At 44.6% G+C, this 25,348-nt stretch overlaps 1 protein-coding gene across 1 annotated transcript in view; it reads left to right on the top strand.

Moving 5' to 3' along the window:
* The window catches only part of PARVA (parvin alpha), a 166,358-nt gene that overhangs the window by 81,077 nt on the left and 59,933 nt on the right, over window positions 1-25,348 (top strand). Inside the window, exons 2-4 of the mRNA XM_081543111.1 lie at window positions 20,375-20,464; window positions 20,546-20,616; window positions 23,553-23,655. Coding sequence (XP_081399237.1) covers window positions 20,375-20,464; window positions 20,546-20,616; window positions 23,553-23,655 — 264 coding nt within the window. The remainder of the gene's footprint in view (window positions 1-20,374; window positions 20,465-20,545; window positions 20,617-23,552; window positions 23,656-25,348) is intronic.

Genomic DNA, 25,348 nt, shown 5'->3' with positions numbered 1-25,348 from the left:
AATGAGATGGGGCATGCAAGGTCGACTTAATGCGAGCCACATAATAATTAATCAAAAACTGTTAGTTGAACTGCATACTTTATACCTTTTAGGTGTATGCTATTTGAAGAATTATAGTGTTTCTTGGATGATAATCGTAAAGCTGATGTTTATGAGCTGGCTCTGTTTACAGATGATCATGGATAGCATAGTAATTACATCCCAGGATTTCTCCTTCCAGGGTTTTTAGGTGGTCAGTAGGACCTTAGAGGAAACTACCCCAGATAGCCTCCTCCCTCCTCATCCCCTAAACAACAACAGTGGCAAACTCAGTCATCACCTGGTCAGCCTGCTGGAGAGGAGTAGAAGGGAGGGTCTGGATCAGTTATTGATCCTGACCCCCTCTCCCCTTCATTTGAGTGCACAAAGCATGTTGCCTTGGAAAATGCACCCGTAGCATTTCCAGGTGTCCGATGCTCCTGGGCCTTTGAGTGTCCTTGGGCCCCTCTGCAGCACTGTCTTCACCACAATCCATACCTTGATCTTTGGGGTCAGATAGAATAGGAAGTAAAAATCCCCTGCTTAATTGGCCATGGCATCTCCTTCCAGCCTAGAGATTTTCCCCAGGACTGACTCTCAGTGAAGCCATCTTTGTCTCTTTGTTAAGTCTCTCCCCACCCCTGGGGCAGAGTGGTTTGGACACAGGGTCCTGGAGGACTGATCACAGTGGTGGGCATCCCCACCAATGCCTCACGAGTTGGCATCTTGGGAACCTGTCCTGAGTCTCTGCAGTACTCTACAAGGGTGCAGATGAACTCGTCCCAGCATCTGAGGAGTCCACAGGGCCAGTGACAGTACTGGATCACCTCCAAGCTTCATCTGGGAGTGAAACAGGTGCACAGGCCACCCCTCACCCTCAGCCAGGCCTTTGCCTTAAGCCATCGAGCCAACAAATTCAATGGGCCAGGGTGACAAATGTTCAAATACAAGAACATTTTCTTCTTGGCCTTAATGCATGTCTAAGATGATAAGTTCATGCCTGGAAATGTATATGTAGATACCTTCCCATCTGTATTACCTAACTATGGGTTTAGATTATCTTTCCTGAAAGGATGGGTTCCCCATAACTGAGACAAGACTTGAAAGCACACCATGGCCCTCATGCTGTGTCTGGGGCAGCTTTAGGTCTCCCAGCTGTACCCATACTTTGCTGTGCTTAAAGAGATGCTTATGACCTTGAGTCTGTGGGCAGGCTAAGGAATTTCAGGTCCCCCCAGATGAGACTCACTTCTCAGCAGTCTAAGCATCAACCCCTTGAAAACACCCTGCCCAACTCTGACTGAGGTGTATACCCAGCCTGAACAGAAAAAAACAGGCACTCCAGATTTCTAGTTGCCAAGAGGCAAGCGCTAGAATCCTGTTTGCTTTGCAGCAGGTCTGTGAGTCCCATGTGGCATCATATTAAATTATATAGGCAGCCACTTGTTCTCAACTGATGCACTGAGCTGAGAGTTGTGGGTTGAGCAAGCAGCCTTCTCCTCGGGAAATGGTTGAAAAGATGCTGTAGCTCCACAGACCTCCAGACCTCGGAAACTGGACCTAAAAGCAAAAGAGTGAGGGCCACCGCAGGGAGGGCTCAGCTCTGGGCAGAAGATACCATGATTGTGGCTGAAATCCTAGACCATGGGCTGCGGGGCACTTTGCCCTAAAGGTGGGTCAGAGTCTGGGCGAAGTTGGATGTGCTATGGTAGGGGTGGTTCTCTGCTGGGGGTTCCCTGGCCACCTCCTGGTTCTATCTCTTGTGTTTGGGCTTCTGAGATGGCAGATGCCCCTCCTCTTGCCTTTGAAGGTTTGTTGTGTCAATCTGACCTGCATTAGCCTAGCTCTGTTGTTAGAGAGAGCTCTGGAGGGATGGGGTTGGGGGGGGGGAGGGTGTGGGGGTGTGTGTAAGACGTTTAGAGGTTGAGGGTGGCAAAAAGAGGATGAACATGGAAATAAAAGAATGAAGGACTTTTGAAAGAAAAGATCTACCTAATTTTACTGCTTGCTGTCCTCTGCTCCCTGGTAAAGGTAAATCTAAGCATGCATTCTGAAAGTGTAGTGAGAAGGTTTTGGCTTCCGTGAGCTATTAGCCTGCTAAATGCTTTTCCTGAGACCTAACAGCCAGCTCTGTTCACTAACTAGAGCAGGGAGGGTGTTGTAATTCTCATTAGTGACAGTAATATCAATTGGACAAATATCTTACTTCAAGAGCTCGTAATCACTGATGCCTAATGGACCTTTGAAATTCTCCCAAATAGTTTAGAATAAATAGATAAAGGCAAGGACTGAAATGGGTTTGGCTGATGTGCATGCAAATCCTTGGCAAGACTTTCCACTCGGTTTCCTCTCAGATTAAACATGGCTTGAACCTAAACATGTTTGGGTTTATGCCTAGGCTGAAATGCCTCCCCATGGACCTTGACAGGTTAAAGATTACATCAGTTTGGGCTCTTGGATCTGGGTTCTGAAAGACCACAACTAATAGAGGAGTAAAAAAGGTAGCTGTGAGCAACATTTAGTTAACGTGGGAGCCCAAGGGATGGCTGTGTTGACAGTCTCCTTGGCTCCCCTGAAGATCTGCAGGGGGGACCTGACTCCTCCTGGGGGCCCACAGTGCTTTTATGACAGATTCACAGCTGGTTGATGAATTGATGGACACCAAAGTCGCTCATTTGCACCCTCTGGGAAACCACTTGTGTTGAAAGTCCCAGCGACTCTGAGGGGAAGGAAGGAGACTTGAGGGATCCTGAAGTTACAGCTGACCCTGGGATGCTCCAGAGCAGAGCTGGGTGTCAAAATTGGGGCAGGGGGTGGAGCAGACGCAGAGGGAAGGAAGGGATGGAGAGAAAAGAACCCAGGCTGATGCTGAGTGAGAGGCATTTTGTTGTTTCATTTAATACATTGTGGAGACCATTGGAAAGGATGATTTTCCCCTTTATTTACTAGATATTTATGTATGTTTTCTTTATATTAATTGCCATGTAATATATTGTATTAAATTTCCCTAGGGACTTTGATAGACTGTTATTATGGATTTTTAGAATGAAGTTGTTATCCATTAAGAATATTAATCATGCTTACCCTATTAGTTCCGATTTTGTTTCCAGATTGACCTTATTCTTGGTTGCTTGACCTGATCTCCCTCCTTATTTTATAAAACAAGCCTGTGGTTTCCTTCTGCTTCTCTTCACCCAGAATCTAGTTCTCCAGTACCATGAAACACGCACACACACATACACACAAACAAGAACTTCTTGCTATAGAAAACTTCTGACAGATACTAAAGTAGAAAGAATAGTGTGGTACACACCCTTAAGCTCATTACTCTCTTCAAAAAGGATTAATCCATGGTCAACCTTGTTTCAAGTATACCTCCCATCTGACCCTCAGCCCCCACCAGAAGATTCTTTTGCAGTGAATCCCAGGTATACCATTTCAGTATTTTTATTTCAGTTATAGCTCTTAAAGATAAGGTTGTGTTTTTTTTTTCAATAAAGAAAAACACAATTATTATATTACATGGAGATAAAAATCCAATAATTCCTTAACATGTTTAGCTATTCAGTCTCATAATTTTGATCATTTATTATTTTTAGTTTGTTGAAATCAAGATCAAAATAAGACCCACGCCTGGCAATTAATTGATATTATACCAGATCTCATTTATTCCTTGAAATATATTTATTGAAGGAACTCATTGAGTTCCCACAGTCTGGATTGTGCTAGGTGTATCTTGACGGTGTCAGTTAACATGTTCGTCTGTCCCCTGTGTCTCCTGAGAATTGAGAGGTAGACCTAGAGCTGGTGGTGATATGTCCCTCTGGGGGCAGGAGGAAGGAGAGGCGTGAAGTCTGGTTGTCACGGATTTCTCAGGAGCCGTTAGTGCTCATTGCCTGGAAACCTTCATTCATTAGGGGTTTCCAAATCATCGTGTTCTAATTCATCTATTCTATCATCATTTATCAGCTGAAATGCTTTAGAAAGATAAATGTTGTCTCATTAAGCATTTGATCAATGCAGATATGGTTTGCTTTAAAGAGAGAGGATAAACATCAGATATTTTCTCTTTTCACCAGTTTTCAGAATGAAGGGATTTCCTAGCATCTTCCAGAGGTGACAGAGTGGTGTTGAGTTTTGTTTTGTTTTTCTGCATCATTATTGACTCGAGGATTTAACTATATTTGATGTATTTGAACCCCTTGCAGTTATTATCCATGTTGATGATCAAGTTTTTCTATCTTTGGCCGGTGAAAGCCTCTTGGATGTGATCTTAATCTGGTACAAGTTCATACCTAACTGATTTCTAGCAATAAGATGCTCCAGGCTCATCTTATATATTTTCTGCCTCAGAGCTAGAATTGGCCATTTCTCCAAGGAGCCCTGATTCCTTTTATAGGAAATGGCATTATTGTTTAGAGCCCACGATCCAGGTGCTATGCATGTTGAACAGCATCTTTTTCCACCTCTGAAAATCCAGCCAAACCACATTCGACACCACCACTCGTTAAAACCATGCTGGTCATCACCCCCACTGTCATCTCCATCTGGCCTTCACCTTGCCTCCAGACCACCTCCCAGTCTCTGTAACACTCACAAAATATTCCTTCTTAACCTACCTGGCTACTTTCACCATGCCACTAGACCCAAAACTTCCTTCTGCATTATAAAGCATTTCATGGGCCTTTTTCTCCTGCCTCTTTCACAATCCTGTCTGTCCTTATCAACCCAAGACAAAGGATAGATCATCATTTCTTAAAAGTCTCCTCCAACTTTGTTCTTAAGCTCTGTTGTCTCCCCAAAGTCTTGCCTGTTTCATGAGATCATCTCTGAGCAGTCCCACTGTCTCCCAGGGCTTGTCCACATTCCTAGACACACTCTGGGGAGAAGTGGGCTAGCAGTTATCGAATGCTCACTAGGGCATGTCCTGCTGTGCTGGGCATTTCATGTGTGCTATGTCATCTAAGCTTCTTTACAGTCTTGTGAGCCAAGAATTATGATTCCCATTTCAGAGGGGACAAAAGTTATTAAATAAGAGGCAGAGCTGGGATTCATCCTTTCTTCAGAGCCCAGGCCAGCTCAGCTCGCCTAATCATGGTGCTAGATCCCAGGAGGATTTCTGCATGGGTGGATCCACTAAGGAATCTTCCTGAGCCTTCTGCACACCTGCAGAACTCTGCTCTCCTTATCCTACATTGCTTTCAGGAGTAAATCCACATCTTATGTGTTCTGGCTCTTGGCTTAACTCTCTAACACCTCACTGACTCATTGCTCTCCAGCAGTCTTCCTGAAAATGGGTCTGTTCTCCTGTCTCCTGCTCCCTCTTCACCTGATAAACTCCTACTTCTCCTTTAAGAAGCAACTGAAGCATCTCTTTTAAGGACCTCCCCCCTAACTTCCACCTCCAGATGAGTTAAGTGATGCTGCTTTGGCTCCCCCAGGGGACCGTGCTCTGGGAGTGGGTCTTATTCATCCCTTTGACCCCAATTCCAATTATTTGTGGAACTGAGTCAAATGGCAGGTTGTACAGAAAGAAGTTGCAGTGGAAGTGTCGGGCAGGCAATCAGAACACCAAACACAGTAAAAGCATCTCTGATTTACTACAATTTCTTTTAATAGATTCTCTGTATAGTACCTGGCCCAGGAAAGTTGCTCAGCAACCCTGTTAAATCCACACTTACACAAATGAGTGAGTGTATGGTACCAGTCATCCTATGCTTGCTCACATGGGTCAAATGTTACCTTCCTTGAAATGGTTTTTACAGTTTCTTGTGGCCTCTGTCACTCTCTGCTTCCATTGTACATATGTATTTTTGTCCATAAGTTAAATTATGCTCTGGGCCTGGAAGATGCAACTGGCATGAGGCTCCCAACACATCGCCTTGCACGTAGTCAAGACTCAGTAATTATCTGTGGAATTGAATCAAATGGCAGGTTGTACAGAAGGAAGTTACAGTGGAAGTGCCGGGCAGGCAATCAGAACGCCAGACAGACAGTTAAAGCATCTCTGATTTACTACAATTTCTTTTAATAGGTTCTCTGTACAGATTCGCTGTCAACATGGATTATTGGTTTAGTTAAAAAAAAAAAAAAAAAAAGAACCCAGGGAGCTGCAATAACTCTTGTGAGGCACAGAGACTGGCAGCATTTTGTCACTGCTTCCAGGGCGATGGTCACAGATGTCTGCGCTGGGACAACACTTTGTCATAATGCTGAAGAGGCCTAGATAATAAGCAAAAAATGCTTCCGCCTAAAGAGCCAAGACCTGTTGGCCTTCTCTGCTCCTTCCTTTGCTGTCTCCAATTCTTTTTTTTTTAAAGCCCAGACCCACCCAAGATTACCCTCTGGCTCTGACATAGAAAGTGGAGCTGCTTGTGCTGTGTTTATTTCTGCCGGAAGGGGACATTGTTCAAGGAATTAGCCTGGCCACACTGCCCATTCATTCCAAAAATATGTATTAACATCTCATGGCCATGCAGCAGTGGGCAGGCCTCTTGACACTCGAAATAGTGGAGGAGATGGGTTCTTCAGATAGGTGCACAGATAGATAATTACAAACAGTGCTAAGTGAGGTGGATAGAAGAACAAAGATGCATCCATGGAAGAGTCTGGCACTGCCTTCTCCATGAAGCCCTCCCTGGTCCCTCCTGGCAGTGCAAGCCTGGCCTGGTCTCCCTCATCACCCAGAGCCATGCCTGTGTTGGCCCTCAGACCACTGAGACTCCAGGTGTACATGAATGTGAGCCCCTAGGTCAAGGGTTCATTCTTTTCTAGAATATTTGTGGCATATAGCAGGTGCTCAATCATTATTTAACACTGGGAGGAAGCCAATGAGCACATTTTACCAGACCTCATTCCATTAGATGAAGAAATCAGAAACTTCCCTCAGCACTGTGATTATAGCGGTGTGATGATGAGCTAGTTCCAAAACTTCTGCTGCATCCCAAGAAGGAGGCGTCTCTCTTCCAGAAGGGATGGAGGAAGTGAATAATGAGCAGACGTCTTCAGTATAAGGCCTGGTCTATTCAGGAGCTCAGTGCAAGGTACGTCCCTTCCCCTGCCCTCTAGAAGTTTCCTTAGAGTGGTCTTGTGCTCTGATGCAAGCACCCTTCCCAGCAGCAGTACCAGCCTCCTCTCAGGGCAGACCTGAGCCAGGTCAGGTCTATCTGCTGCTCAGCTCTGAGTCTCCAGCCTGGGCATGTCACAGTTGGGACTAAGGGAATGTCTGTTTTGAATGACATGGGCTTAGTGTCAGAATAAGATGAACAGGGTTCCGCAGCCCATCCATTCTGGTTTGCTTCTTCCTTGGAGAACACGAGTATGTTCCCCTCTCAGATATGTTGCCAAAAACATACCCTTTTAGCTCCCACCTAGTCTCCTAGAATTTCTCTCTTAGGGGAAGGGGTGGCAGATCCTGGCCCCTGGATCCTTGGGTGAACACAGTAGATGCTTTTGCACTGAACACAGCATCCCAGGTCACCTCCTTTTTCAGCCCAGCTTGGTAGATGGTTTGGTGTATACACAGAAGGCCCCCCACTTAATTGGGCACCTCCACTTTTCTGTCCCAGGGCTCTGGCTTCTGAAGCCCCGTCAGTCAGCACCCAGCGTGGCCTGGAAGTACAGAGGGTAGCACCTCAGTAGTAGGGAAGTCTCCTGGAGACACTGTGTATGGATCCTTAGCCCCATAGGAGCTGCGGTTCAGGTGCCCACAGGTAACCGGCTCAGTAACGTGTGCCCCCTTCGCTGGCTCTTCCTACGTCTTTGCATCTCTTTCCTCGCCCCTCACCCCTTTCCCTGAGATTTCTTTCCCCTTTCAAGTGACTTCAAACTCATACACTGGGGAAAGGAGACAGCTAACTGGTAGAATCATCTTCCAGAGAACTTTTCAGGAAGTCTCCCACACTTTCTGAACTTCAGCTTCCTCATCCACTAAAGAGAGTGAAGAGCGTGTAGCCTGAACCTCGCGTCAGGCTGCCATCTGGTTCCCCAGAGGCCCCACATTTTGCACTTGCTGGTCCCGCTGCCTGAGCACCCCCTCCCCTCCCCATCTCACCCCCCTCCATAGCTGGCAAATGACTCAACCCTCCAGCCCCAGCTGCCTTCCCCGAGGACTGGAAACCACCTAAATGTCCAACAGTTATGGAATGGGTAAGTAATGTATGTGCATACCTTCAACAGAGATTGAGAAAGCCAGTTAAAGGGATATTTTTGATCGAATGAGGAAGTACAGTGAAATTATCTGACACCATAAAAACTGCCCATAGCTACCCAGTATGTACCCAGTATGGGAGTATGTGTAAGTGTGTATATAAAACCTAGAAAAGCAGAAGAAAACATAACATGTTACCTCTAAGCAGTAGGATTGTTTTCCTCTTAGTTTTTTAATATTTTTCAGGTTCTCTTAAATTAGCATTTTTTCTTTTCTAGCCAGAAATAAGTCAACTTTTTATTTAAAACAAACAAAAATACAGCTTAATTGTCGCCTCTGTCCTCAGAGAGGCTAAGCCTATGAAGAGTGACCAGACAACCTGTAGGGTTCAGTGTACAAAAAATGTTGTTACACAAAACTGGAACAACATACAGTGTTGTGTTAAGGATGTAAACTCTGGAGCCAGCTGTTGTTGTTCACTTGCTAAGTCATGTCTGACTCTTTGCGACCCCTCGGACTGCAGCACGCCAGCTTCTCTGTCCTCCACTATCTCCCGGAGTTTGCTCAAGTGTGACTGCAGCTGTGAAATTAGAAGACATTTACTTCTTGGCAGGAGAACTATGACAAACCTAGACAGCATATTAAAAAGCAGAGACATCACTTTACTGACAAAGGTCCACATAGTCAAAGCTGTGGTTTTTCCAGTAGTGTACAGATGTGAGTGTAGTTGGACCATAAAGACAACCGAGCACTGACGATTCGAAAACTGATGCTTTCGAATCACTGTGATGTTGGAAAAGCCTTGGACAGCAAGGAGATCAAACCAGTCAATCTTAAAGAAAATCAACCCTGAACATTCATTGGAAGGACTGATGTTGAAGCTGAAGCTCCAATACTTTGCCCACCTGATGCAAAGAACCAACTCATTGGAAAAGACCCTGACGCTAGGAAAGATTGAAGGCAAAAGGAGAGAAGGGTGGCAGAGAATGAGAGGGTTAGATAGCATCACTGACTCAATGGACACGAACTTGAGCAAACTCCGGGAGCCAGCTGACCCGGGATCAATCTGGGTTCCACTTTTTTGCTCAAGTTACATAACCTCTCTGGGCCCCATTTTCCTCATTTGTAAAATGGGGATAATCAGTTCCTACTCATTGGATTATTGGGAAGATTAAATGAGTAAATATATATATTATTAAAGAAAGGTGCTGCATCTGTGTCCCTGGTACAAAAGAAATGCAGCACGACTATGTGTTCTCTCACTTCATCATTATCCATTCAAGGGAGAGTTTCCACCACCAGCTGACCTCCAGACAGATCCCGAATTAGCCCACTAGTGAACTGATCCAAACAAAACACGACGATGCCGTGGTCACTCACTGGCCACCCCCCTACCCAGAGCCCTTGTTTCAGTGGAGTCCACCACTTGGAAATTCCAATGGACTGGTACTTGATGTGGCACTTTAAGCAGCATTGAGCCACTGCAAAAATAAATGACTGGCTTGCTTTGAATTAATAAATAAGAATGCTATAGACACGAAGGTCAAAGAGCCACAGAGAAAGAAAGAAAGAAATTTGCCTCAGACGATACAGAGATACAAAGCAAGTGAGTTGCAGAGGCCACCCTGGTTGGCTAGAGCCCCACTGGTCTTCCCATGGTCTCTGCATCTCCCATGTACTCTGTTGTTCTCTCCACTTTGGAAGAACGCTCTGCTCTCGGGACTTGGTGCAGAACTGCATGGAGGACCATAACGTTACTGCAGTGCAGTTTGTGTGCACATCTTTCCCCTCCGCCCTCAACTACAGCATCCTCTGAGCACTTACTGAGTGTGTAGCACATGCCTGGTATACTGGTCTCTCGCCATCACCACAGGTAGCTGTTCTTCGGGCATCTACCAACCCCAGAAGGAAAGTACCTGTTTGTCATTGTATTCACAACTCCTGGCCCAGCCCCTGGTACCAGAGATGCCCATATGTGCTTATGAATGAAAGAGATGAGCAGTGCCAGTTCCACCCTGGCTGTCCTGAGTTGTTGTGCCCACACTTCACATCTAATTAGCTAACATACCAGGTCAGTTTCTATGGTCTCCCCAAGGCTGTTATTAACACAAATGCTAGGGTATATGGATGCACAGAGATGCTTGTGCATGCATGACAGCCTGGTGTTACCCGTTATAAACTCCCAGAGTGGCACACCTACACAACTTTCTACTTAAGTAGGAACAGACTTTAAAACCAAGAAAATGGTCCTGGTGCTAGATCTAAAGCGATAGCGGACATGGTGTGGCAAAAGACAAAGGACGGTGATGTGTTTGATTTTGATCATAGACCCTCTGTGCCTGAGCAGTGTTTTAAATTCCCATGGCTTACTTGAGACCTCACCAGTGTTTCAGTTCGCATGGTTTTGACAGCCCAAAGCTAGTCAACGGTGCATCCATCTCCCTCTGAGTGTACTTGCAATTGGAGGGCTGCTGAATCACGTGTTTGGCTGAACAATGAATTAATGTCCAGGGGCCATCTGCCTGGCAGCCTTGCAACTCTGCAGAGACCAAACTGACCAAAACAAAGACATGGGTGGAAACTTTAATACTTGAGACTATAGATTCCCCTGTCAGCTCCCATCACAATACCAACCTCTAAGTTCCTTTTTTGGCTGTACTTCAAGGCCCAGATGTCAGACCCTGGTGACTAAACAGCTATGTCAGGTAGAGCAGAGTGTGAGGAGATCCTGACAGTCTGTTGAGGCCACTCTGAGCTGTTCCCATGTTTGCCTGATGCTTTATATTATGGCCTTTGAAATAAGTTTTTTTTTTTTTAAGTAGTAAAACTCTGGTTTAATGGCTGGGATGGAGGTGGTGGCGATTTTGCATTTCCTTTTGATAATTTCACATAGAAGAAGAATGAACCCACATGTTGTAGGCAGGGGTGAGTATTGAGAACAGAACCTATCCCCCAAGAAAACTGTTGGAGCCAGAGTAGTGCCCCCCCCAAAGATATCCATTTTATCCAAAGATATGGATTTTAATGAATCTATGGATATATTAGCTTACATGGCAAAGGGAAGTTAAGGCTACAGGTACAATTATGGCTGCTCATCAGCTGACTCTAAAATAAGGAGATTGTCCTGGGGTTTCCAGGTGGCCCAGTGTAATCATCAGGTACTTAAAAATAGAAGAGATAGGCAAAAAAAAAGAGGTCAGAGTATTGCAGTGTGAAAAGGATTTGACCCCCATCCCCCATTGCTGACTTTGAAGATGGAGGAAGGGGACCACAAGCCAAGGAATGCAGGTGGCCTCCAGAAGCCAGAAAAGGCAAGAAAATGGATCCTCCCCTAGAGCCTCCAGAAAGGAGCAAACCTTGCCAATGCCTCAATTTTAGCCCAGTGAGACCCATGTTGGACTTCTAACCTACAGAACCATAAGGATAATAAATCTGTGCTTTTTCAAGCCACAAAGTGTGTGGTAATTGTTACTACAGCAATGGAAAACTAATACAACAGCCCATGTCATAAAAGCCCCATCAGGAACAATGGATAGATTCAGCTTCCAAAGCAGTTACAGAGAAAGCAATAAAGACACCTTCAGTGATGGTTGTACTAGTGGGACAGATCCCTTCTTGGGAAAGCAGAAATGACATTGCCAGGCATCCTTAAGTTATGAGGAAGCTCTGTCTTCTCATCTCAGCCCTGGAAACAAACCTAAAAACCATGCAGTTTCTATGTGGAAACAAATTCTCACTTGGGAACAAGTACAGCTTGCGGTATAGGACTTTGAAATGGTCTTTGTGCTTTGCTTCCTGTACAAATGCTTCTATAGGGGTCAGCTAATGTTGGATAAATTACCACTGTCTCCTTGGTGATGGAAAGAAACATATGCATCTCTTAAAATTATGGATTTCCCCCCAGTGAACACTATATTTCGTTGGAAAAATAGCAAATTTGGGTTGATTTTTTTAATAGACTATTTTTATAATGCATTTAGATTTATAGGAAAAATAAAAAGATAATACAGAGAGTTCATTTATGCCTATGTTCAGTTTCCCCTCTTATTAACATTTTATATTAATATGCTACATTTGTTATAATTCATGAACCCATATTAATATTATTAACTTAAGTTATTCAGATTTTTTTCAGCTTTTACCAAATGTCCTTTTTCTGTCCCAAGTTCCCTTGCAGGATACCGTGTCACCCTCAGCTGTCACATCTTCTAAGATTTCTCTTGGCTGTTACATTTTCTTAGACCTTCCTTGTTTTTAATGACCTTATCACAAAACTCAAAATTATCACAGACTTAAATATAAAATATAATGTATAAAATCTATAGAAGAAAATATAACAAATCTATTTGATTTAGGAGTTTGGCGATGAGTTTTTAGATGCAACACCAAAAGGACAAACCATGAAAGAAAAATCAATAAGTTGGACTTCATTAAAATATGCATAAGATCTTGTTAAAATAAGGTGTATGGTCTGTGTCTAGATTAATTTTTGCAGTTGGCCATCCAATGGTTCTAGCATTCATTGGTATGACCATCCTTTCTATGTTGAATTGCCTTTGCTCCTTTGTCAAAGAGCAGTTGACTGTATTTGTGTGGGTTTGTTCCTGGGTTCTCTATTCTGTTGCATTGACCTATGTGTCTGCTCTTTTGCCACTGTCACTTTACCTTGACTACTGCAGCTTTATGATAAGTCTTGAAGTCTGGTAGTGTCAATCTACCAACTTGTCCTTCTTTAATATTTTGTCTTCTACTTTGAGTCTGCCTTCCTGTGTGAACCTTAGGATTGGTTTGTCAATATACACAACATAGCTTGCTGTAACTCTTGACTAGGATTACATTGAATCTAGAGGTGAACTTGAAAAGAACTGAGACTTTAATACTATGTCTTATAATCCATGAACACTGACTGTCTCTTGATTTATCTAGGTTGTCTTTGATTTCTATCATCAGAGTTTTGTAATTTTCTGTATGCCATCCCTGTGTACATGCTGTTAGATTTATATCTTAGTATTGCATATTTGGGTGCTACTATAAACGTTATTGGGCTTCCCTGGTGACTTAGATGGTAAAGAATCCGCCCACAGTGTGGGAGACCTGGGTTCAATCCCTGGGTTAGGAAGATCCCCTGGAGGAGAGCATGGCAACCCACTCCAGTATTCTTGCCTGAAGAATCCCCATGGACAGAGGAGCCTGGTGGACTGCAGTCCATGGGGTTGCAAAGAGTCAGACACAACTGAGTCACTAAGCACAGCACATAAATGATATTGTGTTTTTAATTTCTAACTTTAATCATTTATTGCTGGTGCATAGGAAAACAATTGATTTTTGTCTATTAACCTTCTATCCTGACCTCTTGCCATAAGAGTTCTAAGAGTATGGACTTCCCTGGTGGCTCAAAGGGTAAAGAATCTGCCTGCAGTGCAGGAGACCAGGGTTCAATCCCTGGGTCAGGAAGATCCCCTGGAGAAAGCAATGGCTACCCACTCCAGTATTCTTGCCTGGAGAATTCCATGAACAGGGGAGCCTGGCTTCCTGTGAACAGTCCATTGGGTCACAAAGATTCAGACATGACTGAGCAACTAACACATAAGACTGTGGGTTTTTTTTTTGTCATTGTTCTGTTTTATCATTGGTCAATTCTTTGGGAGTTTCTACACAATCAATCATTATCTATGAAGAAAAGTGAAAGTGAAAGTCGCTCAGTCGTGTCCAACTCTTTGCAACCCCATGGACTATTACAGTCCTTGGAATTCTCCAGGCCAGAATACTGGAGTGGGTAGCCTTTCTCTTCTCCAGGGGATCTTCCCAACCCAGGGATCAAACCCAGGTCTCCCACATTGCAGGCGGATTCTTTACCCTCTGACCCACAAAGGAAGGTTGTATTTCTTCCTTTCCAATTTGTGTGCCTTTTATTTCCTTTTTCTGAATTATTGTAATAGCTAGAATTTTTAGTATGATTTTGAATAGAGGAGATATCTTTGTCTTGTTTCCAATCTTAGAATATAAGCACCCATTTTCTCACCATTAAGTGTTTTTTGGTAGATGTTCTTTCAGGTTGATTTTCCACCTAGAGAAAAATTGTTGGGATTTGCCAATCAGACAGTGTAGATGTCTCTAGCTGCAAGAACTTCTGGGGGGACCATTGGCCATTTAGAAATGAACTTGAGTGAGCTTTCGTGAGAGCCAGAAATTAATCCCTGGAGTCCCAAGGAGCTAGAGCAGCCTAAGTACCACACTGTGTTCACATGCACTGCAGGAGAAAGAAGACCCTGCATACCCTCTTGCCCTCCCTCGGAATGGCATTTGGGGTTTTCATCTATAGATGTGGGGAGCATGGTCCAGGCATGCTGGGAAACAGATGAATTCACAGCCCTCAACACTCTGGACCCTACCTACTCATTCACCCCTTGTTCTTCCACCCTGTTTCTCCTGTGTGCACCCTACATTCCCAGTGTTCAGGCACAATTAATGCTCTCTCAGTAGTTGCCCTGTTTGTCTACATTTTGCTGTTTATACACAAGGTGTGCTTTTTGTGAAGCACCTGTGTTGGATGGAAATTTAAGTTTTTCAAAGTCCGGCTCACATGTCCCCCTTTCTGAGAATCCTTCCCAATCTTCCCCATCTAAAGTTAACTGTGTTGCCCCTACCACTGGGCTCCCACAGCCCTCTGGCTACATGTATCTCATCCGAGTGCAGCATACTGCCCACTGTGTTTTTCTATGCCTGCCTCTCCCACCAGAACAGATTGAGGCAGACTCATGTCAAATCCCCAGACCCTATGCCCAGTGCTGGCACAGGGTTTGCTTCAAAGGAGGTGCCCAGTAATGTGTATTGGTCAAATGAATGAAATTACTAGCTTTGCACAAATGGACCTTTTTGTACTCTTAGAAACCTCTGTCTATTCTTCTCACCATACTTGTTTTCCATCTGGTGTTCTTCAGGCCCTTGTATATATATTCTGGAGTATAAGAGATATATGCAGCTATTCTGTTTTTCATGGGAAAAAAAGGAAGGGAAAATTACTGTTCTTTGTAGACCTACTGTCTTCATCCATCAACTTTATAATCTTGGTGTCCCATGCACCGATTAGGGAGTTAAGGCTCCAAGCCCCAGAAAACACCAACTCAGCTGACTTAAACAAAAAAGGAACTTCCTTTATCACTTATAACAAGACACAAAAAGCTAGGGTGGCTCTAGGGATGGTGGCTTAGCAGTATCAACAAGAACTCCTTTCTTTCTTCCCTGCCAACCTTAACGTATTAGCTTCTTTGGGCAGACTTAACCTCATGACTACAAATCTAGGCATAACATCCTGATGCAGTAATGGTTAGAAGGAGAAAGATACCTTCTCTTCCTTGAGCCTCTTTTTAAAATGAAGGACAACTTTTCTAGAAGGTTCTAGAAATTTCCAGTCACAGCTCTTTGACCAGAATTGTGTTACATGACAATGCTTGAGCCAGTCACTGCTAAAGGAATTGAGATTATCATGATTAGCTTAACTCAATAGAAATCTCACCTAGAATCATGGCGGCGGGGGTGGGGGGGTTGTGCAGTGTATACTGGAACAAAATGAGAGAGTATTGTTTCAGCAGAGAAAGAAAAAATCAATATTGGGGAATAAACTAATGGTGTCAGCTACACCTTTGTTTTAAACAAAATTGTTTTCTACCACATTTCAAAGTGTTTAAGTCACCAACATAAGGTCCCATGGCTGATAAAAAAGAGAAGTAGAATTCAAATCCAGGTCTTTCCGACTTCAAAGCCCATCTATGTACTTGTTCTGCTGCACAGCTGGACACAGAGTCACGCTGTGTTTCCCAGAAAAGCCAGGCTCCCTCCCTCATGGTGAGCGCTTCAGGAGTTGAGGCAATCGCCCTGCTCTCCCAAGCCCGACCTTCAGCTGGGCATTTAATCTGTTTATTAAGTTATGACTAATGGTGCCGCGAGACACTGAAGGCTGCACATTCAGACCTAGTTTTAGATTGTTAGAGGAGGTTTGGGGGAAAACATCATATTCATATTCTATGCTGAGAAAATTCAATTGCAGCTCTTTCTCTTTCAGAGTGCAGGGATGGCGAGGGGCTTCTACTGGGTCCTGCTTTGGTTTAATAGAAATGAAACCTCCAAAGCATGTGGGCTGTTTTGGGAATGTGGCCACTAATGCAGCCCCATGGGGCGGGGGCCAAGCCTGAGTCGGGCAGTTTGCATATTCACTTTTACAAACAGTTGGCTCTGAGTCAGCAGTTAATGGGATGGGAATGATGTTCCTGTACCAAATCATTTCCTGAAAAAAAACATTTCCAATTGCAAACATATCTCAGCCTTTCTTCTTGGGTTTGTTTTGTCTCTGTGAGTGAATTAAAGAGGCAGGGCAGAGGGGAGTGTTTCTGACTGGGGTTTTTTCATCTAAAAACATTTTTAACAATGATCTACACAGAAAAAGAGATCCTGTTCAGACCTACCTTTAGGAGTCCTGGCTGCAAATATGGTGTTTCTAGTCACACGTTAGAGGTATAAATACCTCTATATTCACAGATTGGCTCTTACTGGACAACAGTCTTGGGACAGAGGTAGCTTTTTTCTCTTTACAAAAAGTAAGCTGGAAATGTTGCCCTAGAAATGTGCCCACACACGCACACACAGGATCAGGCCAAAATATGATTTTCCTCCCCTAAGGACAGGCTGAGAGTCTTCCTTGCATGCTGTACACTGCTTTGGTAAATTGTGCTTCAACTTATAACCTGTGCAGTGGAAGGGTAGTCTTAACAGGTTTATTCATTTATTCAATAAATGGTCCTTGAGTCCTTATCATTTTAAGTAATAATTGCAAATAATTACATAGCTCTTAACCAGGTACCAGACACTCTTCTAAATGTTTTACATGTATTAACTCATTTACTCTTCTCAACAACTCTAGGGGGTAGGCAATATTATTATCACCCCCATTTTGCAGATAAGGAAACTGAGGTGTAAGATGGATGAACTTGCCCAAAGTCACGTACTAGTAAGTGGTAGCGCCTGGATTTGAATGTAGGCAGTCTGACTCCTCTTCAGAGATCTAATAGTGAACAAAAGAGAAAAAGTGCCAGTCTTTCCACAGCTTACATTCTGTTGAGGAGGGGATAGATAATAAATGTAGAAATAATAGCTATTTCAGATGTGATGAGTGCTATGGAGAAAATGCAACATGAGAGGGAGGCAGGGGGCTGTTCAGAGGGTCTTGTAGGTCTTAGGAAGGAATTGGGGTTTTATTCTGAGTATAATAGTAATTCCCAGGTGGCAGTAGTGAAGAATCCTCCTGCAATGCAGGAGATGCAGATTCCATCCCTGGGTCAGGAAGATCCCCTGGAGAAGGAAATGGCAACTCACTCCAGTATTCTTGCCTGGGAAATCCCATGGATGGAGGAGCTTGGCATGCTACAGTCCACAGGGTTGCAAAAGAATCAGACATGACTGAACAACTAAGCATGTACATGAGGGGAAGCCACAGGAAGGTGTAAAGCAGGAGAATGTATGATCATGTTTGCATCTTTATAGATCATTCTGATTGTGCTCTAGGAAGTAGACTGGCACGGGGAAAATGCATCAGGAAGCAGTGGGCAGGTTAGAAGGTGGTTCTGGTTATTTAGGTGAAAGATAATGGTGGCCTGAGCCAGGATGGTGATGGTGGAGCTGCTGAGAAGTGGTTGGTTGGAATTGGGTCCTGTTTTGGAGGTGCAACCCAGAAAACTTGCCAACGTATTGGCTGCAAACTGTGAGGAAAAGAAGGGAAGGGTTATTCCTCAGATTTTGGCTTGAACTCTTGTGCAAATGGTAGTACCATTTACTGAGGAGGATAAGAAGGAAGGTGGACAAGTCTTGATGTAGTGTTGTTACAGTGGAGGTAAGGGTACTGAAGATCATGTGTTCTGTTTTGGATGTATAGATTTGAGATCTCCATTAGTAGACAAAAGAGCAGATATTGAGTGAGTCTGGAGCTCAGGGTCAGGCCTAGGCTAGAGATTTTGTTTTTGTTTGTTTCTGGTTCTTGTCTTAATAATGAGTTGACTGTTGTTTTCACAACCCAATGATGCTGGGTAAATAAAACCACTCAAAAGAATAAATTAAGTTGGTTGTTTTTGTACATGAAAAATATCTAGGAAGAGGCTTCATTTTTATCCTATCCCTGATTTTTGTTGCCTTGAATTCAGTTTTAGATAATAAAATCTTATTAACTTTAAAAATATGTAATACAGCATACATCAGGCTGGAGATTTAAATTTGGATATCATCATCATTTGGACCTATGGGATCAGCCAGGGTAGTGCCATCCAACTGAATCTTCTGTGATAATGGAAATCTACATCTGCACTGTCCAGTGGGGTGCCACCTGCCCCATGGGGGCCATTGAGCACTTGAAATGTGACAGGTGGAACTAAGAAACTGAGTTATTAATTAATTTAAACTTCAATAGCTGTATGTGGTTAATGGCTACTGTATCGGACAGCACAGACCTGGTGGCGGGGTGGGGTGGGATGGAATATACAGATAGAGAAGGTTCTGGGCAAGAATAGTCTCTTCACTGGCCAGTTAACCCAGTCTCACACCCACACTGAAACATAACTTTATTTCCACTTCCCATTGCCTGTGTAGTGATGCTTGTTAAGTGGTAGAAATCTTACTTCTTTGTGAGAAACAGCCTGGAAAAAAAAAGCAAACTGCTAGTCCTAGGAGGAGTGCTAAGAGACATTATAAAGTCTAATGAAGCAATTGTGCTTTGCTGGAAAGCAAACGCAAGCCCATATTTATAGAATCATTTAAACCTTGAAAGTGTCACTTATATTTTTCAGTTATGTTTTGTGGGGGGAATTCTAGAGAATGGTGGGTGTCTGTGGATTTGGAGATTCAAGATGGTGACTGGCTGATATCCCATCTGAATGTCAAGAGCCCACAGCAACAGGACCGAATACCAGCTTCATAATGCAAGTTGTGTTTCTCTAGGACAGAGTGGGTTTCACTCCTTTTGTTAGGCAATCTCGCTCCCTGTCCAACTGCAACCATCAGTGACGTCTGCTAATATGAAAGAACTCTTTGTAAGCAGCTGCCTGTGCTTAAGAGTACTTGCAAGTGTATGCTGGCAATCGGTGAGGCCAGAGTCAATACAAAAAAATAAAATGGAAAGATGGGACATTGCTTTTATTAAGGTTGATTGCAGCTGCTGTATCCCCTTTTTAAGAACCGTTTGGTGACCAGCTCCTTCAGAGAAAATGGTTGTTCTGTGCTTAATTGGTGCAAAGGAATTGCCCAAACTGGAATTGAGTAGAACTGAGGGGATCTGAGCCACTGGAGAGGCAATAATCCAAGGTCAGTGCTCAGCAAAGGGCCATCACACAACTGGTTTTGTAGTAGGAATTTGTATTTTTCACTAAGGCTTCATGTGGGGGGTGGGGGTCAGTGGATGGAGGGGGTGGGCTGAAAGTCTCTAGTAGTCACTGACCTCTTGTTATTTTTCTTGAGGACAATGGAATCGTAGACTTCTAAGATTTGGCAAAGTATAAAAGAACTTGATGGTCACCTGTCTAGCTTTTGATGTTTAGCTGAGGGAATAGGCCTGGAGAAGTGAGGTGCCTGGCCCCAGGGCCCATGACTCCCTATGGTTGAAGGGATAAATCCAGAGCCCAGGGAGAGGCCAGAATGAGGAATCCTCGAGCAGTGCTGGATGGGAAGAGGGAGGGAGGGAGAAAAATGTCCGAAAAAATACACAGGAGCCAATTCAGGAGAGAAGTCAGAGGAGGGTTGACCTGAGGATGGAAAAGGCCTGTGGCTCAAATGGAGCCTCAGCATGGGGACCTCGTGCATCCAGTCAGCAAAGACTTGTCAAGCATGCACTCGGCACTGGACGGCAAGCCCTTGAAGGAGGGACAAGAGTGAGGCATGGCAGAGACTTAAGAAAGACGTCAGTGCTCACTTCGCTTCCACTTATTCCAAGATCATTTCTGAAAGGAGGCAGATTTCCATGCCCAATTTTTCTAGGAAAGCGAGTGAGGTGACAGTCAGAAGGAGAGAGATGAAGGGGACAGTTTGGTCCTTTTAGCAAGGAGAGGCAGGAATCGGATGCAGGCTGCCTCACAGCTGCAGGCTAACCTTGGTGCTTTCGTTTCTCAATCTGCATCAATGTGTGGAACACGGCTATGAGCTGCCGCATAACTCTGCGCTTCCTTCTTACAGTGTCCGAGCTTCAGGAAGAAGGCATGAACGCCATCAACCTGCCCCTCAGCCCCATCCCCTTCGAGCTGGACCCTGAGGACACAATGCTGGGTAACGGGGTCTCTTGTTCTCTCTGGGTTAGCCTGATGCGTTCAGAACGACCACCTCACTGACTGCCTTTTCTTTTTAAAGAGGAGAACGAAGTGCGAACGATGGTGGATCCCAACTCACGCAGCGACCCCAAACTTCAGGAACTGATGAAGGTAAGAGGAAATTAGAAGGGGCTTCAGGTGCCTCCCAACTCCACAGGTGTCTCTAGACCAGTCACCCTGTGTAGGCACCACTCCAGCCACTGCAGAGAGAACAGAAATCCATGGCAGTCCCTGGCCACAGGCAGCTCGCAGTCCAGAAGGTGGACATCTACAGGTTAACAGAAGTGGGACATAACAGGTGCCCAAGGAATGGTATTGACCATCGGCACTGAAGAATTTAGTGCAAAAAACTCACATTTGCCAGGATCTTATCGCTCACACAGTCCTTTTACTGCGTTTCCCAAGGACCCTCAAAAGTACCCTCTAAAGTTGGATTTAGTATCATCTCCATCTCTTTTACAGATGAGGAAACTGAGTCTCAGGTGATTCATTTATAGTCATGGCATGAGTGGAGGAGATGAGATTCAAACAGAAATGATTAAGATGAAATAACATACTGTGTATAATGTACTTGGCACAGTGACTAATCAGTGGTCACCCTCAAAAAATGTCTATTTCATCCCCCTTCTGATTCCCTGTCCTGTGTCTGTCTTCTTCAGCTTCTCCAAGCTGCACTTAAAACAGGACCAAAAGGCACTGGATGCAGAGTGATTCACTCAAAATGCAAAGCTGAATGTATCATTTTCCTGTTCAAAACCTGTGTGTAGTTTCCTATGAACTGCAGGTTGAAGCCCACAGTCCTGGGGGTGGAGTTTGACATCTCCATGTTCCAGCTGCCTCTTTAACCTCAAATAATCCCTGCTTGGCAAGGACGCCACAAGGACACCAGACTTGTTCATGGTGGCTCCCGGTACACACCTACACACAGCCTGCTTCTGGCACTCCCACCCGCAGGCCTTTGGTCCCTCTGCCTGCGCTCTCTACTTGCGCTTCACCTGAAGCCAAAGCCAGGTCGCGTCCTTCAGGAAGCCCTCTCTAAACCCTAGGGCTGTCATTCAGCCCCTCTGTGTGCTGCTGTGGTTCATGCATTTACTTCTGTCACTGTTGTCATCACATGATGTTCCAACTACTCATATACTTCTCAATCTCCTTCACTAAGTGGGGAGCTGCTTGGGGTTAAAGATTGTCCTCTTTTTTTCATCAGGGACAATCTTTTTTTGTACCCTCAGGATCCCACACAGAGTGACATATAGCGGATATTAATAAATGCTGGGTGCATAGATGTTGGATGGATGGTTGGATGGATGAAGGAGAGAGGGAGGGAAGAGGAGGGGGAAAGGGAGGAGAGAGGAAGGAGGGAGGGAGGAAGCATAGAAGCTCCTGCCTTAGGCCAGTAGAACAATGTGCTTTGAAAGCCCGAGCCTCCACTCAAGGATGGAAACCTAGCCTAGCTCCTGCCTGTGTTGCAAAGGCAATCTGCTTATGCCAAGTAAAGAAGTCAGACACAAAAGGTGATTGATGCTCTGGGACCTCCCTGGAAGTCCAGTGGTTAAGACTCCACGCTTCCACTGCAAAGGAATGTGGGTTCAATCCCTGGTCAGGAACTAAGATCCCACATACCATGTGGCATGCCCCCCCTCCAAAAAAAATGGTGATGTTCTGTTTAGGTGAAATTGTCAAAAAGTCAGAACTGTAGTGCTTGCCTGAAGCTTGTGATCAGGAGCGGTGACTGAGCACAGAGAGACCAGAGGGACCTTCTTAGGGTGAGGGAACTGTTCTGTATCTTGATTGTGGTTGTGGTTACACAGCCATGTACAGTGACCAAAAGTCATCACACTGTATACTTAAAAGTGGTTAATTTTATTGTATATGAATAATACCTTCATAAATAAAGCAAGAGGTTGAAATTGAAAAGGCAGTGGCCTTGTGCAAGCTGCTGTTTCCTTACCTGAAAAACAAAACTGATGCTACCTGCCTCTCAGGATGCCGTGTGGATTAACTGAGTGACTAGTCACCTGGAACGCCTCTGCTGGATGCCTAATGCACAGAGGCTAAGGCACAGACCAGAGAGGACACTGCACAGCCCCACTGAGAGGGAGCCTGGCGCAGGGAGGAGCACGTGTGCTGTAGAGTGAGGTGGACAAGAGTGATTATTCCTGTCCCTGCCCACAGTTAGCTCTGGGACCTTGGGCTATGTTTGCCTCTGTGTTTGGTTTTACCTCCTGAACATAGGGATGACAGTAACCACCTGGCCAGATGTCATAACAGGAGAGTGCTTTATTTATTAATAAAATCTGCCCTTACTGGACGTTTGGCCCATGCTGTATGTAATTCTTTTCTTTTTTTTTCCTAATATTGGTTTTGGTTTTTGGCCACTTGGTGTGGCATGTGGGATCTTAGTTCCCTGACCAGGGATCAAACCCGTGCCCGCGGCAGTGGAAGTGTGGAGTCCTAACTACTTGACCACCAGGGAAACCCTGTAATTCTTTTCTACCACCTAGTGTGGGAGGTGGCTTCAACTTCCATTATAGAGGTGGGGAATCAGAGGTTCAGAGCAGATAACTAGCTTGCCGTAGATTCAGAAATCACAGAGATATACACACAGTGGTTCATGGATGACAGCGGTACACACACATACACACAAACACATAGCAGTCCTTCGATCCCAGAGATGCACAAATTATTTTAGTAGCTAAAGTGAGGGTTTCAACCCCAGTTTGCATGACTCCAAAGCCCATCCTCTCCTGGCTGCAAAGCACAGCCAAGCATTGTGTGAATGTTCCTTGCCATTCGGGGAAGGGAAAGGAGGGGCCAGAGGTATTAGCAGAGACACTGGTGCCACCAGCACTAGCAGAGCCTATACCTGCAGGTTAACAGGACTGTTGGGTTCACACTCACAGCTGCTGGCGCACATGCTCAGGTGTGTGCATAGTTCTGCTCCTTTCAAAATCTGAAGTTCATGTAAATTTTAACTGTCCAGGATGAGAACACTGGTGTGTAAGGAAACACCCTAAGACTCTTCTCTTTCTCTCTCTCTCTCTGTGTAGGTATTAATTGACTGGATTAACGATGTTTTGGTTGGAGAAAGAATCATTGTGAAAGACCTGGCTGAAGATTTATACGATGGCCAAGTCCTGCAGAAACTTTTTGGTAAGAAGAGAGTTGAATGTCACAGTGGATGTCTTTAAATCTAGTTCGGAGCTGTTCTCCAGTCACAATAGTTCACCTGGAATGGAATAGGGATGGGTAGCCTTCACTGGTCTGGGCTAGCAGACCAGTGAAATGTGCTTTTGGAATGTTTTACATGAATGCATTGCAAAGGGAGGCTTTGTGACCAGACAGGGTTGCTCTGCCTAGCAGCTGAGAATCACCAGCAGGGCAGATGACAAGACTCCACTGCACACTGAAAACATGCTTCACCCTCTCCAGAAAATTGCGCACCTGTGGCCTCTGTAGGTGTATGTACATGTGCGTGGAGCTGCGTGTGTGTGTTTGTATACATGTGTCACCCATAGACCTGTACATATGTGTGTGTTTGCATGCATATATGTGTACCTCTGCGATCTGTGGCCCTGTATGTACGTGTGTTCCTCTGTATCTCTCTCCAGTTGGTGTGAGTACGCAGGAGTGTGGACCTCTGTGACACTTGGCTGCCGTGTGTCTCCAGGTGTCTGGCCTCTGGCAGCGTATGCATCGCTGCCTCAGGTCACAGCTGTTATGTGAAAGAGCGAGGCTGTTGGGGAGGGAAAGGAGACTTCCGGGTGACACTCGTGTTGAGAGGACAGATTCATCGTGACTGGATTTGGACTTCTCCTCTCTGTCCCCCACTTTCTGTCGTCCTAACCGCTGCCCTAAGTTCCAGACTCTCATTCTTAGTTTCCCACTAGCGCCTCATACTGAGCGCATCCTCTTTCCTAAGGATGTTTCTTTCCTTTTGAGTGAATAGAACCCCCTCCTCTCTTCCCTGCCCCTCCATGGCTGTGGGGCAGGGGGTCTCCATGGCCCCATTTCTTGCTCAGAATTCTCTCTCGCATCCCCTCCTCCCTGCCATTTTCACTTGTCTGAACTGTTGAAACAATTTCCGAGCTCACCTCTTTGCCTCCCATCTCACCTCCTCCAACCCATTCCCCTTTGCAGAGGGAGGCTTTGTGACCAGATGGGGATGCTGGTGGAGGAAACTTTTTTAATTGCAAGTCTCATTTTGTCAGTACTCACTCTCCCCTACCTGTGGGACAAAGTCCAGACCTATTAGCACAACTTTCAAAGCATTGCATCTGTCTTGTCAGCCTCACCTCCAGTCACTCACATGTGTGGCTCATGCCATGTAAAATGCTTAGAATCGTACCTGACACACAGTGAATGCCCAGTCAGTCAGTATCTTTTATTATTTCATTGGTAGTTTTGCTATGTTTGTGAACACCACGCCATATTATGACATACACTGGCCATATTCACACCTCTTTTCTTTTACCTTTTCTTTTATTCTGACTCTGGGGCCTTTCTTCCTCCTTTATCCACTGAGGTAAACCATTATTGCTCGTTCTTCCTATCTGTAGAGTCAACCAAACGTGCCTCCCCTCATGACATAGTCACATCTGGAAGAAATAGTCATGTGTTCTTCTGTGTTCCCTCAGATACAGATACACACGTGTACAAAGCATTCATGCTTTTATTATATAGATACATACACATGTACATAATATGCATGCCTTTGTTATATAGATACACATACCTATATATAACATACATGCTTTTATGTTATAGATACATAAGACATGTATACATAATATATATGCCTTTATTATTGTAAGACATTCCATTTTGTTTGTGGCTGTTTATGTAA

Source organism: Giraffa tippelskirchi, chromosome 11, assembly GCF_054371585.1.
Source record: "Giraffa tippelskirchi isolate mGirTip1 chromosome 11, T2T-mGirTip1v1.2.pri, whole genome shotgun sequence".
Taxonomy (NCBI): domain Eukaryota; kingdom Metazoa; phylum Chordata; class Mammalia; order Artiodactyla; family Giraffidae; genus Giraffa; species Giraffa tippelskirchi.
This window is presented reverse-complemented; position numbering and strand designations above follow the sequence as displayed.